At 40.7% G+C, this 17,607-nt stretch overlaps 1 protein-coding gene across 2 annotated transcripts in view; it reads left to right on the top strand.

Moving 5' to 3' along the window:
* Positions 1–17,607, top strand: part of LOC126475376 (AP-5 complex subunit zeta-1-like) — a 159,521-nt gene that overhangs the window by 32,190 nt on the left and 109,724 nt on the right. For both annotated transcript variants that reach the window (XM_050103199.1, XM_050103200.1), the window contains one exon: positions 3,805–3,989. In XM_050103199.1, coding sequence (XP_049959156.1) covers positions 3,805–3,989 — 185 coding nt within the window. The remainder of the gene's footprint in view (positions 1–3,804; positions 3,990–17,607) is intronic.

The raw sequence follows: 17,607 nt of genomic DNA, 5'->3' as shown, positions 1-17,607 counted from the left end.
ATAGGGCCATCCATCTCACCCTCTCTGTGTGCAGACGACTTCTGCCTTTCCTTCGTTTTTGTGGATTTTCCTTTCTTTTCGTTTTGTGTTATCTGTCTTGTCTGTTTTATTCTCACACTTGTCGCATTGTTTTATTAGGAACAAGGGACTGATGGCCTCGTAGTTTGGTCCCTTCCCTCCCCTTTTAAACCAACCATCCAACCAGGAATTTTTCATTGTTTTGGTTTTCAGTTAAATTTTTGTAATCTTTGGAGGTAAGAACTAATACACTAACAGAGAATCTTATTTTAGCCTGCTACTGCAGAACAAAACTGCACCAATAATGCACAAATGCGAGAATAACACCAAAATAAAACTTTAGTTGCAAAGAGAATGCATCATTTACAACAACATAACACAGTTCACACACAAGCGCCTGCCAACAGCAAAATGTGTCAAAGGCTTTGGCACAGTTGTTTAAATTAGGCTTGTTTGAACAATTGCCAGTGGGCTCTTGCACACATGCGAAGCAGAAGTCGCATATGAGCAGCACCTTCTCCCGCTTCTCGCTGCAAAGTGTGGCTGTTGCTGTATAAGTAGTAACCGCAAGCAGGCAGATGCTTCTGGGTAAAATTATTCTGGTGCGCCCAAACTCAGATTTGCACATGCACAGAGCAGTCAAGAGTTGCAGTGGGGGGTAGTCTCTACGTGACCCATGTTTACATTTTTGATTTTACTGTTCTGACTTCCTTTACAGCTCTCAAGTCAATTGAAAACAGAATGGATTTCTATCAAATGAATACATTCACGTAATTGCAGAAAAGTAAAATATGTTATTAATTTCTGTTTTCTGATTTTTTTTTCTATGCATTATTGGCACACCAACATTAATCATCTTACACAACAATGAAGTTATTTTTGTTGGTTTGTGAAAGAAATTTGGCTTTTATTTACCCTTTCCACAGAGGAAGTCAACTGAAATGAAGTGTTTCATTCTAAACTATTGACTATTTTCAACTGTTCACTGAATTTTAATTACATGCTTTCATCTTCTTGTATGTATCACATTACGCCATAATAAAGAACCAACCATGAGATGAGATACAAAAATTTGGCTTCCCAAAAACCACACTGAAAAGCTTAAGCAGAATTTTACATATCTTCCTTCTGCCAAACACAATATTTTTCAATCATAAGATATGTTTCAACATTTGTCTGCTGCTCCTCTAGGCACAAAATTATTTCTTAATTTGTGTTGTTCACATCTTAAGTTTGCAGAATGCCATTCTTCAGTAAGTTATAGAGTGGCAGCACACCATGTTTTATCAAACTGCCCACAAGGCTTTGTATTTTCTTCTGGAATATGATATAAACTGCCAGATATACAGTTTCTTGGCTTCCCAAATAACTTTGTTCATTTTTTTATACAGTTTGAAAAAGTCATGAAAATTCTTATTCTTCTTAGTTCTGCTGTATACAAACAACGTTCCCCCCCCCTCCCAAAGAAATTTGTATTCCTTCTTACCAGGTTTTTGCAGTGTTGTGTGAATTTAAACTTGATTGGAAATGCTGCATAACAGTATTGCAGTGTACAAATAAAAAAAAGTCACCACATAGAAAAATATTAGAGTCCTTTGAGTTGTAGAGTCTAGTTTTGAAATTAATCTTGTTATGTGTGAGAATGTGCAGTGAATTTCTCAAATCACAGAGCATTTGATTTTCATTTTAAACTTAACACTTTGAGGACCAACCACTTAGAAAAATTTGGGCCCAGAAGACCAGACATTTATGTAATTATTTAAAATTTTAGTACCACATTTGTGTTTGATATATCTTAAAGGGCAACACATGCAAAAAAAGAGTAATATTATATGTGAAAACATAGCTTTTCTTGTTGCCAAACTATATGTATATGTATATTAAACTAACATAATGTGGTTGCTCCCCCCTCTCCCGCTCCCTCCCCTTACACTTTTGTAATACAAAAATATGCAGTGTACATGTTGCTGTGCATCAAAGATCTTTCCAAAATGTGTGTGTGGGTTTTTTTTTTTCTCTGGGTTTCGTTTCTTAAAGTGCCGGGAAATTTTACACCGGTGTATAAAATGTGCGTCATTGAAAGGTCTGGTAAGTTTTAGAATTCCGAGGAAATGTATACTGTCATGTAACATGGAGAATATGTATTTTCACATGGAAAAATGTGTATATTAATCTGGAAAAATGTATATTTTCACCCAGGAGAAAGTGTATTTTTAACTGTCAAATCCGAGGAAAATCCTGAACCCTTTTTTTTCCTTGTCTGCATATGCCCCCTGTGTTAAAGCTTGCCAGTTTTCAGTAGCTTGTTGATGTTAAGTGCCCCCCAATGTTCTGGTTCTATGGAAGAAAAGATTTTAAGAAGCTCTGATCCTTGTCCGCATGACATTCCTGACCTGTCAGACTTTGATGATCTGGAGAAACCATACTGCATTTGCCCCAGAGTCAAGGATAGTTCTTGTGCAAGCATGCATTCCATCACACCAGTGGTGCAAGTTGAAAGTTTGTGCAAGGGCGATCATCTGGCATGATGACGTAATTAAAACTAGATTGCTGAAATCAAGCTGGCCAACTACTTTCTTACACTTCCTTTGTGCACCACCCGTTCTCCTTTTTATAGTCTTGGGCTTGACAACAGCTGCTGCTGAGGTACTCAATCTAAAGTGTAACTTCTAAAGACAGTGTAATAATACTCATACTATTATCATCGTTAACATGGGAATAATAAGAAAATTTTAATGGGTTAGCAAAGTAATGTTATGTTTGTCAAATACCAAATAAGCCAATCACTGTGAATGCACAAAATAGAAACAAAATGCAACAGTACAGTTTTTGTAGCTGGAAATTACTTTGTGTGTATACCAGTTATCCATTTGAATGTACATTTTTTTGAGTTAGAGAATCCAAAATATATTGTGTGTTAATATATTAAAATGAAAAACATTTAGTGTAAATTACTATGAAATATTTTAAAAATATACTAAATATCAGAATATTAATTACAATTTTTGCTTAAATATTGAAAATGTACCAAAGAATTAAAACTCCAGGTAGGAATATGAACAATGTAGGAAAATGCAGATTGCTACTTACCATAAAGAAGACTGCCAAGTTGCAGACAGGCACTATTAAAAGACAGTCACATATAGCTTTCGACCACAGCCTTTGTCAGCAAAACACACACACACACACACACACACACACACACACACACACACACACACACGAAGTATTCATTCTCTGATACAAATGCTTTTTGAACTATCATAAGAAAATGAACTGTACACAATAGAAGTAACATAAGTGTCAGAAATCCGGATCTGTAAAATGCATAGTAAAAACTGATGTAAGTCTGGACTAAAAAAACCATGGCAAAATATTATCAGAAGAGACATTCTGTCAGATGTGCTCCTATGGATCCAGAGTTCATTATTTTATTTAATTAAGTGTGAGGTAATATAGGCTGGAAGGAGTAGTGTAAAATAAAAGTTGGGTTCAGCAATAAGGAATATTGGCTGTTATGACTGTTTTTAGTACAAGGCAAGAAAAAATGGTAGAAGTAAATGAAATCAATAAAAAATTAACGATAAAAATAATTTTCATATTTCATAAATAAAGTATTTCTATCAAATTAAGAATATTTTTTACCAAATTTTTCTCAAGTTTTGAGTTTACACAGTTTTCTGGTTACATCTTTTTCTTTTTTTTTTTTTTTTTTTTTTTTTTTTTTAACTCACCTAAATAACTATTATACACAGTTATTGAAACTAAATTCATCATTTGTTTCAGATAACAGTGTGGACACAAATCGATCCATGAGGCTGTATGCATTTTCTCTGATAAGAGAACTGGCAGAATGCCACATATTGCTGCATCACCATTTGGCTGAAGCAGTTTTCACTCATTGTGATATACTATCAGAACAGTGCTTTCGAACTGCAGCTAAAGAACATGATGTCTTACTTCAGAAATCAGTGAGTGATTACATTATAATTACTGTTACATTATAATGTCTGTTACTATTAAGATGTGTTCAGTATTAAAATTTTATGCACCATATGGACTGACAGAATCTTGTGAAACAGACCAGGCCCATATTTTCATATATAATATGTTTCTTGTAAACAACTTTTTGGTTTCATATCAAACTGAAGCACTACCATACAGTCATCCGTCCTGAAGCCTTATATGCTTCAGAATGTTTAATACTCAATAGGAAGGGACTTACTTAAAAGCTTGAAATCCAGGAGAGAAAGATAATGAGGGAGATACTGGGGCCAGTCAAGGAAGGTGACAATTATAAAAGGCGACCCAACCGAGAGCTCTAAGAGTGCTGTGAAACAATCACAGATGTAGCTAGGAAAAAATTCTAGCATTTTATGGACAGTTTACAGGATGCATCGTGATAGATTGACCAACCAGCTCCTCTGTTACTGGCAAAAGAGGAAGACCAAGTCACTATAGTTGATGGAAGTGGAGAAAGATCTTCAGGAACTGGGAATAACAGAAGGAAACTTGAAGGATCGGACAATACTCATGAAGAAGCATAGACAAAAGAGGTTCCAGGATAGACTACCAAGAAAGAAGACTGGTGCCCTCTGGACACAGGAGAGGAAGGAACAACACAGCCAGAGGATGCATAACTACTGTGCAAATGTCAAAGCCCACTCCAAATGCAATAGTCGAATGTCGTGGTCCTTAGTTGGCCTGTTTGAAATAATAATAATAATAAGAAGAAGAAGAATACAAAAGTGTGAGGCTTATTTATAAAGTCAATGTATAGATGCTCCCCAGCAAGACAAATAAATATAGTAGGAGAAGTTTCTGGACCTCATGATACATGCATTTCATATTTTAAATTTAAGAACATCACTTTAATGACAGTGGTATTGATCTCATTTTCAGCATGATCAAGAATAAGAAAAAAGAGAAAATTGTACTAACAAATCATTTGTTTCCGAATTCCTGTGAAAGACAGTGATGTAGGGAAAGACAATGATGTGGAAGTCAATCCTGTTCAAAATAAGGCTTATTTATTTAACTATTTTTAATGACTCTGTAACTCAGAATTTTATTCTAAATCAGTGGTAGTCAACCTGGTCCCTACTGCCCATTAGTGGGCATTCTAACTTTCGCGGTAGGCAGTAGGTGTTTTAAAAAAATTTTTACATAAAGATGTTCCATCCCAACTATACTGACATTGACTTTTCTGGCTTTACTAAGCAGTAGAATGTCACATAATAGTCTTTCTCTAAAACTACAACAATAGTTTGGCAAGCAGACTGCTGTGTGTTATAGTATTGTGCCAAATACAATCATATAACAGTCCCACTGTTGTAACTATGTATGTGAGTGGCTCAAAGACTTCTTAAGTTGTAGAACCAAGTATGTTGTCATTGGCAGCGAGTGTTCATCGGGGACTAAGATACGATCAAGAGTGCCCCAGGAAAGTGTGATAGGACCATTATTATTCTGTGTATACATAAATGATCTGGCTGACAGGGTGGCCAGTAATCTGAGTTTGTTTGCTGGTGCTGTGGTGTACGGGATGGTGTCAAAGAGGAGTGACTGTGGGTTGATACAAAATGACTTGGACAAAATTTCTAGTTAGTGTGATGAATGGCAGCATAAACACAGAAAAATGTAAATTAATGCGGATGGGTAGGAAAAACAAACCTGCAATGTTTGTATACAGCATTAGTAGTGTCCTGCTTTACAGTCATGTTGGCTAAATATCTGGTCATAACATTGCAAAACTATGTGATATGGCAAATGTTTGAGGTTTGTGCGAGATAAGTGAATGACTGACTTTGGTTTATTGGCATATCTGTAAAGGGGGCGGCATACGAGACACTAGTGTAACAGATTCTTGAATATTGCTTGAGTGTTTCAGATCTGTACTAGGTCAGATTAAAGGGAGACACGAAAGCACTTCAGATGCAGGATTTTAGGTTTGTTACCATTAGGTTCAAATAACATGCTAGCGTTCAGAAACTTAAATAGAAATTTCTGGAGGGAAGACAACATTCTTTCAAGGAACATTATTGAGAAAATTTAGAGAACTGGCATTTGAGGCTGACTGCAGAATGACCCTACTGCCACCAACATACATTTTGAGCAAGGACCACAATGATAAGATACAAGAAAATAGGGATCATATCGAGGCATGTAGATAGTCATTTTTCCCTTGCTCTGTCTCCAAGTAGAACAAGATACGTAATAACTAATAGCAGTACAGGGTACCCATGCACCATATGGTGGCTTGCACAGTATGTATGTAGATGCAGCTAAAAAGTTATTTATTAGGGGAGTCCTCATGAATGTGAGCATCAAATTATTGGACATTAGTAGCAGTAAAAGGAGTCATTTCACAAAACATGGCGTATGCAGAAAGAGGAGGCACAACCTGTGACCCCGGCAACAACATATCTGCCACTGTTTCCTGCATACAGTGATGCAGCAGAAGACTGGGACACTTGCAAAAGATGCCTGCAGCAACATTTCGAGGCATTTGGGATAACAGACATAAACTTCTGCAAGGCCTTTTGTTTCTCATTTATTTAACCCTTGGATATCAGTTGTGTCAGTTTGCCCCTTATGAGGACCTTCAAGTGTTTCTTTATCAGAAGTGTGAGTTATTTTCTACCCATCACTGTAAACATACTCACATTATTGCTGCTCGTGTAGAGTTTAACTGCTGCCAGAAATGGTCAAAACAGTCTTACAGGACATGGGCAGCTGAACTATATGGTCTTAGCCATTATTGTCATTGGGTGACAAATGTTCATAAGGAATCCTGTGCTGATCAAATTGTTTGTACTGCAATTGCATGTTATGCTCCTGATGGAGAAGTTCGAGAGTGGGCTCTACATTGTGAAAATTCTATGCTTACAGAAATATTGAACATAGCTCAATCATTTGAAGTTTAATAGGCTGCAGGTAGTCAGAAAGAAGCCTGATCCAAAGTTTCAGAAATCAGTTTCTCTCACCCATCGCAGCCTTCAGTCAGTTCGCTAGGGAATGTTGACACTATTGCAACAGCCCAGCAGACATCTGTATCATGTAGATAATAAGTGTTCCCAAAAACAACAGTCCGCGTCACAAACGTGGCAGGCTGCTGCTCCACTGGCTTCATGCCCTTACTGCTTCATGTCCCAAGTGCCAGGCAACATGTAATAGGTGTCATAAGGAAGAACATGTTGCTTCTGTATGTAACCTCTTTCCAAACCTGCGTGAGGATGAAACAGACATGGCTGTGAACAGTGTGTCAGCAGTGATGACGTCTCAAAGCAAATTATGCATTGAAGTGTGTGTGTTAAACAAGTCATTGAAATGGAGGGGGACACAGGTGCAGCAGCATTGGTGAATTCTCAAACTTACGTGCACTTGGGTTCTTCCCCTCTGACTCCAGTGTTACAGAGGGTGGTGAGTTATAATAAACAACAGATTCCCATTGTTAGACAGTTTTCTGCATGTGTGACTTACAAAGCTGTGGTTCGCTCATTAACATTCCTGGTTGTGAACAATATGTACACTGAAAATCTGTTTGGTTTGGATGCTTTTAAACTGTTTCGATCCTCCATTGATGATGAAGTGCATGCGGTTTATAATCAAGTTCTGTATCAATAGTTAGATGCTCTCTGTGTGGAATTTTCCTGTCTATTTTTTCCAGGACTGGGTTGTGCAACAGAATTTCAGGCTGCTCATGTTATAATGAAAGTCTGCCAGCCCGCGTTTCCCCACCCCCCACCTGCCTCCATTTTTCCCTGGCCCACCTGATACTGGTAACTTTACGAAATCAAGTAAAAGCAAAATTAGATCGTCTTCAATCCTCTTCTTCCAGTGAGTGGTCAGCACCATTGGTGATAGGCAAAGTGCCTACCAGTAAATTATGCCTCAGAGGTGACTAAAAAATCTGTTAATCCACAGTCACTCACTGATACCAGTCCTTTGCCACGCCCTGATGATCTGTTAACAAATCTTATGTGGAGGTGTGAGGGGGGGGGGGGTCATTATGGCATTATTTTTCAAAAATTGACCTAGTAGAGGCATATTCACAGCTACAGCTCAACAAGGAATCTAAACGCCTTCTACTTACAAGTACCCCATTTGTGCTTTATCAGTACTAGCATTTGCCTTAAGGTGTGGAAAGTGCACTGGCTATTTGTCAGTGCTCTTTAGAGCAACTCATTGTATGAGTTCCAGGCTGCATCAACTATTTAGATGGCATAGTAGTGTCTGGTGCGTCTATAGAGGAACACTTGCTGCACCTTCATGCTATGTTATCTGTTTTACAGTATGCTGGTTTAAAGTGCAGTTTGGACAAGACACAGTTTTTTCAACCATCCATTATTTATTTGGGTTTTGAAGTGCTGTATGCTGACATTAAACCATTGCACCAGCATATTGATGCTATTGCTGCATTGCCACGCCTCACATCCATCAAGAAATTACAGGAATTTTTAGGTCAGATTGTGTTGTACCAAAAATTCATACCAGATGCTGCTGCCGTGGCACAACCACTCCATGCATTATTGCATAAAGATGTTCCTTCTCACTGGTCTCTGGTTTATGGCTGGACATTCAAATTGGTGAAATCCCAGCTGCAGTCAACTCCTTGTTTGGTCACTTTTTACCCAGGCCAGCATCTTGTGTTAGTGACAGACCATTTCAGTTTGACCTTGGTGCCGTCCTTGCCCATAAGTATGCAGATGGTTCTGAATGCCCTATTGCATATTCCTCTAAATCCTTAAATTCAGCGCAACAGAATCTTTCTCGGATAGAGAAAGATGCTTTTGTGGTGGTTTATGCTCCAAAGAAATTTCATATTTTTCTGTAGGGTCGAAGTTTCACCTGATCACAGACAGCAAACCACTGGTGTCTCTCTTTAACTGTTCTGCATCCTTGCCAGACAAAGCCGCTCATCACTTACAGCAGTGCTCCCTTTTTCTGTCACAATACAATTATGAGATACATTTTTGTCCTGCAGCACAACATGAAATTGCATTTACCGATTGGTCCAGATCCAGAGTTTGATAAAGAGGAATTACTTTGTTTTCATTTAGACGTGGAAACTCAAAATGTTACGGGTGGTTGTCTTATCGCTAGCAGTAAAATTGCAGCTGCAGTAGGCGTGGGTCCTGTTTTAAGTCAGATTGTTTCTTTTGCGTAACACGGCTGGCCAGACAAACCTCTTGGTCATGCTTCTGATCTTTTAAGAAATTCCAAGTTTCCGTAAGTGGTGCATTATCTGTCTGCTTCTGCGGCAGCAGTTGCAGAAAATGGCCCCCAGTTTGTATCTGAGGAATTTGAAGAAAAGTGCTGTTTGCCATGTTGCAGCTCCTCCTTTCCAACCTCAATAAAACGGGAAAGCAGAATGACTAGTATAAACACTTAAGATGAAAAAATATGTTTCAGATGTGTCACATAAGTAGCTCTTGACTGGTTCCTCAGTTCTTATCAGTTCATCCCTGTTGGCGATAAAAGTCGAGTACAGTTGTTGCACGGTCATCATCCCCATAACCTACTGCATCAGCTTCGGCCGACACAAGGCCATCCACTGGCACTGTTGCCACATTGCTTCTGGCCTGGCACAGCTGTTTGGGCTCACTGGTTTGGCAGCCGGCAGAAATGAGCGCCGGTGGTAATCGGAAGTACCTGTGACCAATTCCTCTGCATCATCTGCACAGCTGAGGGAGGACGTTGCTACACATTGACTAGCTATGACCTGTTGTGGGCAGCTGTGCACAGGGTATGCCTCTACCGCCCCCACATCCTGCCCCTACCTGACCATCTCCTACTTTGTGGTCAGTGCCTTCGCTTCCCCCACCTCCGCTGCCAACATTTTCACAACTGTCCCCTCTGTTTTGGGAGTCCCCTTTTAACTGTTGGTAGTTACAGTGGGATCCCAGCTCCCACCCTGTCACAGCTGATGCCACTGCCGCTACCAAATCCATCACGGCATGCTGCCTGTTCCACCACCTTTGCTGCAAACTCCTTCCTGGGGTTGGACTCAGACATGGAAATGGAAGCTGTACCAGAATTGCATGTCCTACCATGTGGTCTACCACATTGTCCGCCCTCTCACTACTTCCAGCCATATTCTCCAGTGGTAGCACGTCACATGAATCAACAACCTATGTTGACCACAGAATAATTGGACGTGAGCACAGAGCTCACTTCTTTACTAAGGAAGAAGAGCGCTGTAACTACCAATTTCGCGTTAGCAAGCCACTTCATAGTTCGTGTGTGAAATTTGTGCTTGATTCAGCCATTAGAGGCCACCCAGCATGCTAATACGACAGCAGTTGCGTGTGCAACCTGCTGGTTGCAACCCCCTGGTGGAACTAATGAATATATAGGCCAGAGTGCAAGACTCTGCTGGCTTATTGTACCCAGCCTTACATGTGTGTATACTGTTCAAGCAATAAATTACAGTGTTCTTGGGGTAGAACAGTAAGGTTACCCAGTTTCTGAACTGGCTTGAAAGTGTCAAGTAGTTTTACAAATCTAATGGTAAAGAGTTCATGTTGTGTGATGATGTAAATTTTGTTAACATCTCATGTACAGCAAGTTGTGTTGCAAGTCTCTTACCAGTTTTCAGTACCCAAAACATAGTAAAGTGTCCAACGAGAATAACACATAATTCAAGCAACTTTATAGACGTATTATTTCTTGACCCAAATTATCTCACATTTATTAATGTCCCGAGCTGTCCAATGGACTCTACCACTAGCATATCCTGTTGTGGCTTAGTTTAAGCAAACAAAGAACAAGTAATCATCTGCTTTCATCTTCATAAAGCACATAAGAGACCTTGGCTGCTTGTACTTGTTTAAAAATGTACTTCGGTTTTAGTCCTGGTGAACATTAAACAGGGAAGATGTTGAGATGAAAACTTCACTATTCCTTAACTTTTCTTGTCATCAGTTCAGTATTACCTTCCCAGCAAAACAAGTCAAGCTACGACATTCAAGCAGTAAAAATCACACTAGCTGGATCACAAAAGGTAAAAAAGTATCATGTAAGACCAAAAGATCATTATGTGCAAAGCGTAATTTACAGATTACCCAAATTTCACAGTTGTTTCAGACTGTACTGGTAGGTCCATTGTAAAGTAATATTTAAGGTAAAACAACTAGCAAATAAAACATACATAAATGATTCAAATAGCAAATGTAAAACCATTGAGTATATTGTCATAAATACTTTACAATTTGTTATCAAACAGAAAACATCAAAGTCTCTTTGAATGTAATGGCCAACAAAAGTAATACAACCCAAACATGTTTTTGTGATACATGTAATGATTTTTTTCCTTATATATACTAGCAGTCTTTCAGTTGGCTGCTCTCCACCAGGGAAGTCTAAGATCTGACAAATCATTTTTTCTAGAGCCTTCAACTTCGAAGGATGTTCTGATCTCTTAATTATTAGGCATATGAGGTATTCAGTTGTGCCTGGTATTGATGCTTCACTTTGCTATACAAAAAGACCATGAAGAAAAAATTAGAGAGGTTCAAGCTCACATGGAAGCTTACCAGCAATCGTTCTTTCTACGACACATCTGCAGCTTGGACAGGAAAAAGTGGGAAATGACAGTGGCACAGAAAGTACCCTTCAGCACACCCTGTGAGATGGTGTCTCGAGTATATATGTTGATAACGAAATAGCACCACCACTACACGATACAATCAACTGCTCGCTGCCCCCCCCCCCCCCTCCCCCTCCGTCCCCAGGAGACTCACAACTCTTTCATGAGTTCATGCTTGACATACACACTGCCCATGCAGTACCCCTTACTTTTCTGTGCCGCATTTCTGTCCTCCTACTATTTCTTCTCCCCTCTCTTGGGGAACATGCCTTGTGCAAAATCTGGAAATCAAAACTTGTGAAAGTATCAGAAGACTTTGGTGCTTTTCGTTTTTGTCTTTCTCACCTTTCTTGTTCTGACTTCTCATGTCCTTCCTCCGTTTTGGCATTTGGGATCTCCCTTTTAGTCTTTCTTCCTCCCTGTGCATGCTTGAAGGCCAGCTTAAGCATTTGATGCATAAAGGGCAATTGGGCAATGCATTAACTCCCAGCACACAGGTCGACAGGTAGGGCTCGTGCATAACCTCTGTTAAGGACAGGCCCAGGAAGGGCGATGGACTGAGCTGTTAACTTACCAGTTGCGACTGGTCCCTCTGTCTGGAGTTTGTAAGGTGTGACCTGAGGTGTAAAGAGGCATCTATGGTTGGTGTGCTTCCCCCTGTGGGGGTCCTAGAAGGAAGGAGCATGCCATAGATGTTGGCAATCATGAGGGATTCACTCATGATGAGTACATCAGCTTCATTGATGCAACCTCCGTCTCATAAAGAGAAATGGAATGAGGCCAAAGACATGATGAATCTTCCAGTTGCACCTCGCTACTTCGGGGTGTCACTAGCAGAAGGTGGTCGGAACATTTTTACAATGAACCCTTTCATCATTCAGAGAAGTGTGATTACAGTTGCAGGCCCACTAAAGTCCTGCACTCACTTATGAATTTGAGCTTTGCTTCTAGAGACAGACAGTCTTTCATGCCCATTGACTGCTTAAAGCTACACTTGTCCATGGACGCCGTGTTTGTGTACAGACTCATCAAACACTGAATTCTTCATGTGGTGTCACATACATTCAACTGCTTGATGGTATGATTGAGGAAGATATACATCATTATCTCTCTGATCAGGGCTTAATCACAGTCAATCAGGTTATAAAAAAGATCTGATCTAGTGGAGCTCCTGTTGAAGATCACGGTGGACCGTGAAGTCATCAACATCAGACCATACATACTGAACCCCGTGTGTTGTTACCAATGTCACCATTATAACCATACTCACACGTCCTGTGAAAATGCAGCCAAATGTGTAATTTGTGGCAAGGCTGTTTATGAGGGAGACTGCGCATCTCCTCCTCCCTGCTGCATCAAATGTGCTGGCAGCCATGCTGCTTCATCCTGCGAATACCCTTTGTACCCGTGATGAGTGAGCCATTCTGGAAGTCCGGGTGAAGGAAAAGGTACACCTCGATATTACTTGCACTGAGTGACGTGGCGCATTCAGGAGGATAATGGTTCAAACCCGCATCTGGCCATCCTGGTTTAGGTTTTCTGTTACTTCCCTAAATTGTTTCAGACAAATGCCAGAAAGGCTCATTTGAAAGGGCATGGCCAGTTTTCTTCCCCATCCTTCTCTAAACTGAGCTTATGCTCCATGTAATGACTTCATTGTCAGCGAGATGCTAAACACTAATCTCCTTACAAACTTGTCACAAAAAGTTAGCTAGCCAAAAGCCTTGTATACCACTGTCTGGCAGCTACAGTACTGTTGTTATTGTGTCACGGTCCATGAAAGATATGGCCATGCAGGCCTGTGACCTCCAGTTTACCACTACGATTGTGAAATCATCTTTTGCTAAGAAACACACATTGGTGACGTCATTTGTGACGACATCAGAACAATGGAAATTAAAAAGGAATCCTCCAGAGATGATTTTTTTGTGCACCTCAAGTCAGCAAGCATCTGGGTCCACATCTGACAAACGCAGAGGTACTAAGAAGTTGAACAAAGAAGAACGTTCTTTCCCTTCTCCAACTCAGAGAACCTCTAAAATAGTGACACCGTGCGACATCTCTGTCCAGCCAACCTCAATTTCGCTGGTGTGAGTCACCAACCGATTCTCCACCCTGGGGTCAGCTGATTGACCCAGGGAAGTTACTGGTACCACTGAAGAAATAATGGAACTGTATCCTCGAGCCTGAGAACTCTCTAGTTACACACAGCCAAAATCAGGCACTCAGTAGTCACCAAAATAATTGGTCTTTATATAAGAAATATCTTGTATCATCATTGATCATGCATTCCATCACCTTGCGGGCACGGCTGCTGTTGTGATCAAAATACCCAGTTGTTTTATGACTCCAAGAAATAAAATTACACCCTCAAGACTGCTTTGACCTCTTACGTTTCGCTCCAGTACATTTTGACCTTCTTGCCGAGGAAGTAACTCCAGCTCATTTGGGACTACATCCGTAGCCAAACCATTTCATTGAACACCCAGCTATAAGCTGTTGCTATCCATCTTTCTCTCCCCACATTGGGAATTGAGACAAAATTCATCAACCGACCACGGCATAACAGCCCGGATAATTATAATGGACATTTCTCTCCCCAATTATATATTTTCTCTTTGTACTATCTACATTACCCTGTCTTCTGATCTCACCAGGGAAGACATACTGCAGTTCACCCCTCAGCTCCTTCTACCCTTTGTGATACTTGGCTTCTTCAGTCCTCCACCATCCCATTTGGAGCTCTCTGAGAGCCTGCCAAGAGGCTCTCTCCTGGCAGATATTCTCAACCATCTTACTCTCATTTCTCTCAACACTGGTGAATGCACATTTCTTTCAGATTCCACACACACTTTCCCACACTTAGATCTCTCATTCTGTAATGCATAGCTTGCCTGCCAGCTAGGGTGGTCAGTCCTCTCAGACACATAGTTGAGTGGCCATTTGCCATATGTAATTCATCTGCTAACTCATCTCCCATCAGTGTGCAGCAGCAGCTGGCAGCTTTCTAAAGCTGACTGGAGACTCTGCTCTTCACTTGGACGAAGATTTCCCTAACAGTAATGATCAGAATGCTATCCTTACCACCACAGAATCTTCCATCCCCTGAACCTCTTCCCTAAAGTGATGTGTCTCAGTCCCCTGGTGGACTGAGGAATGCTATGACACAGTTCATGCACAGAGATGTGCACTCCATATCTTTGAATGCCATCTAACTAAGGATAACTGTATTTGTTTTAAAGAGTTGCATGCAACGTGTCATCACGTTATCAGAGAGAGCAAAAGAGCTAATTGGATCTCCTTTACAAATTCCTTTAACAATTTCACTCTCTCTCCTGTTGTTTAGGGTAACCTATGTTGATTTCTGGAAATAAGGTACATCTCCCGATTCCTGGCCTGACTGTAGTGAACAATGTCATTGTGGACTCTGTAGATATTTCCAACACCTTGGGTCGGTACTCAAGTTCCACCCATTACCATCCCACCTTCCTACATTGAAAAGGAGCTCAGGAGGCAGGAGAGATCTTTGCCCTCACAGAATTGCGAATGCCACAATCTCGTTTTTACTATGAGGGAGCTCAAACATGCTCTCACCTCATCACGATCCTCCACTCCAGGACCAGATGATATTCACATTCAGATCTTGCAGCACCTATCTCTTGGTGGCAAGCACTTTCTACATCATATGTATAATTGGATCTGGAGGGATGGCGCATTGTCCAGACATTGGCTTGAAGCCACTATAATAACCATACCCAAGCCTAGTAAGTAGAAACATCTTCCATCCAGCTACCACCAAAGTAATCTCACCAGCCGTGCCCGCAAGGTGATGGAATGCATGATCAGTGATCTGTTGTTATGGTGATTTGAATCTCAGAATTTGCTAACAAATTCACATGTGGGTTTTGTACGCACTGCTCTGGAGTTGATCATCTCGTCACTCTCTCAGCCCACATTATGAACAATTTTCTGCAGAAATTCCAGACTGTAGCTGTGTTTTTGATTTGGAGAAAGCTTACAATACCTGCTGGAGGATGGACATCCTCTATACAATGCACAATGCATACATGGAGCTTCCGAGGCCACCTGCCCCATTTTATTCAGGAGTTTTGAAAAGACTGGGTTTTCAAGGTGCTTATGTGTTTGGTACGGGGTGCCTAAGGACCCTACCCCGAGCATAGCCCTATTTGCCACAGCAATTAACCCTATTATGATTGCCTCCCTCTGGGCTTCTCAGGCTTTATTTTCTTCAATGGCTTTGTGATCTATTGCATCTCTCACCAGATGTTTTTACCTGAGTGATGACTTAAGTGATGTTTCAATCGTGTTTACGCTTGGAGCATTGACAGCGGCTTCCACTTTTCCACTGGAAAAACTTTCTGTCTAAACTAATGGCAGCATAAGGAGTTTCTCCCACCCTCCTCACATCTCAGTCCTGCTGATCTTCCGCTTGTCAAAACTATAAAATTGTTGGGGCTCTCACTCAATAGGAAACTCTGTTGGTTGTCCCATGTATATTATGTGGCACACTGTACCTGATCTCTAAATATCTTACATGTTTTAAATGGAATTTCATGGGGAGCACATTAGAAAATCCTTCTCTTCTTATACCAGCCCCTTGTCCTCTCAAAAATGGGCTATGGATGTCTCGTTTACTCATCTGCACAACCATCTATTTTATGCCGTCTCAACACAGTCCACCATTGCAGCATACTGTTGGCCCTGAAGCTTTCTACAGTAGCCAAGGTATGAGTCTCTTTGCAGGCACTGCCGAACTAGTGCTGTCATGTGGGCATGATGTTCTCCTCAGTAGATACGCAAGACGTCTGTGGTCCCTGTCTAACCATCGTCCTACATGTCCTTTCCTGGTGATTCCCTGGACCACCAATACAGATAAGCGCAACTTCTTCATTGCCTCCCAGAGTAGGCTTTCATGCGCTACTTCAGAAGCTTAACATTACGTTACCTGCCAATTTACTGTAGGATGAGTGCCCTTCACTATCTTGGTTTCTTGCAGAGGTCCATGACTTAGTTCACTTTCTAAGGACACTACTCTAGATTTAACCTACCACTGTAAGTTTCTCAAATTTTGCAAGCAACTCGGGGACAGCACCTTTGACCACACTGATGGCTCTAAGACTGACCGTGGTGTTGGATGTTCCTTTGTCATTGGCAATGAAAATTTAGGTTCGAGCTTCTAGAACAGTGCTCAATTTTTACTGCAGAGCTTTACACCCTCTATCAGGCCAGCCAGTCCATCTGACAACACAAGCTTCTTCTCAAATGTGCATTACGTTCCAATTCACTTAGTGTCCTCCAGAGCCTCTCTGTACTATACACCATCACCCCTTAGTACAACGAATCAACAAATGCCTCCACTTGCTGGCTGATAATGGAGCCAGTGTGATGTTTGTGTGGGTCCCTGGTCACGTGGAAGTGTTGGGTAATGATGCTGCTGCCAAGGCTACAGTCCAGCTACCTAAGCCTTTTAACTATTCTATCTCTTCAGATGAGCCCTGCATTGCTGCACATAGGAACATTGTGTCCCTCTGGTATGAACACTGGTCTTCTCTTTATGTGAACAAACACCAGGAAATTAAACACCTTCCAACTGTTTGGACAACTTCCTCTCACACCTCTCATCACGAGAAGGTACTTTTAGCTCAGCGATGTATTGGACATTGTTGTTTCAGTCACCATCATTTGTTAAATGGAGACCTCGCATCACTCTGTTCTTACTGGAACCTTCCATTGACAGTGAGCCATTTTCTGACACAACACCAATTTTATAACCATTTACATTTTAATATATTTTTGTTGTCTGAATTATCACGTAGTTTAGCAAATACAGCATGAGCTGTAGAATGTTTTTTACTTTTTATTCACCATAGTAATAAGGTGAATCATTTTCAGCCATTTGAGTATCATTCCAAAAGCAGAAGTGATCTTTTTTTTTGGCTATTCCTCTACCCCAATTGATTAGGCTCTGAGTATTATCG

This window comes from Schistocerca serialis, chromosome 4, assembly GCF_023864345.2.
Source record: "Schistocerca serialis cubense isolate TAMUIC-IGC-003099 chromosome 4, iqSchSeri2.2, whole genome shotgun sequence".
Lineage (NCBI taxonomy): Eukaryota > Metazoa > Arthropoda > Insecta > Orthoptera > Acrididae > Schistocerca > Schistocerca serialis.
This window is presented reverse-complemented; position numbering and strand designations above follow the sequence as displayed.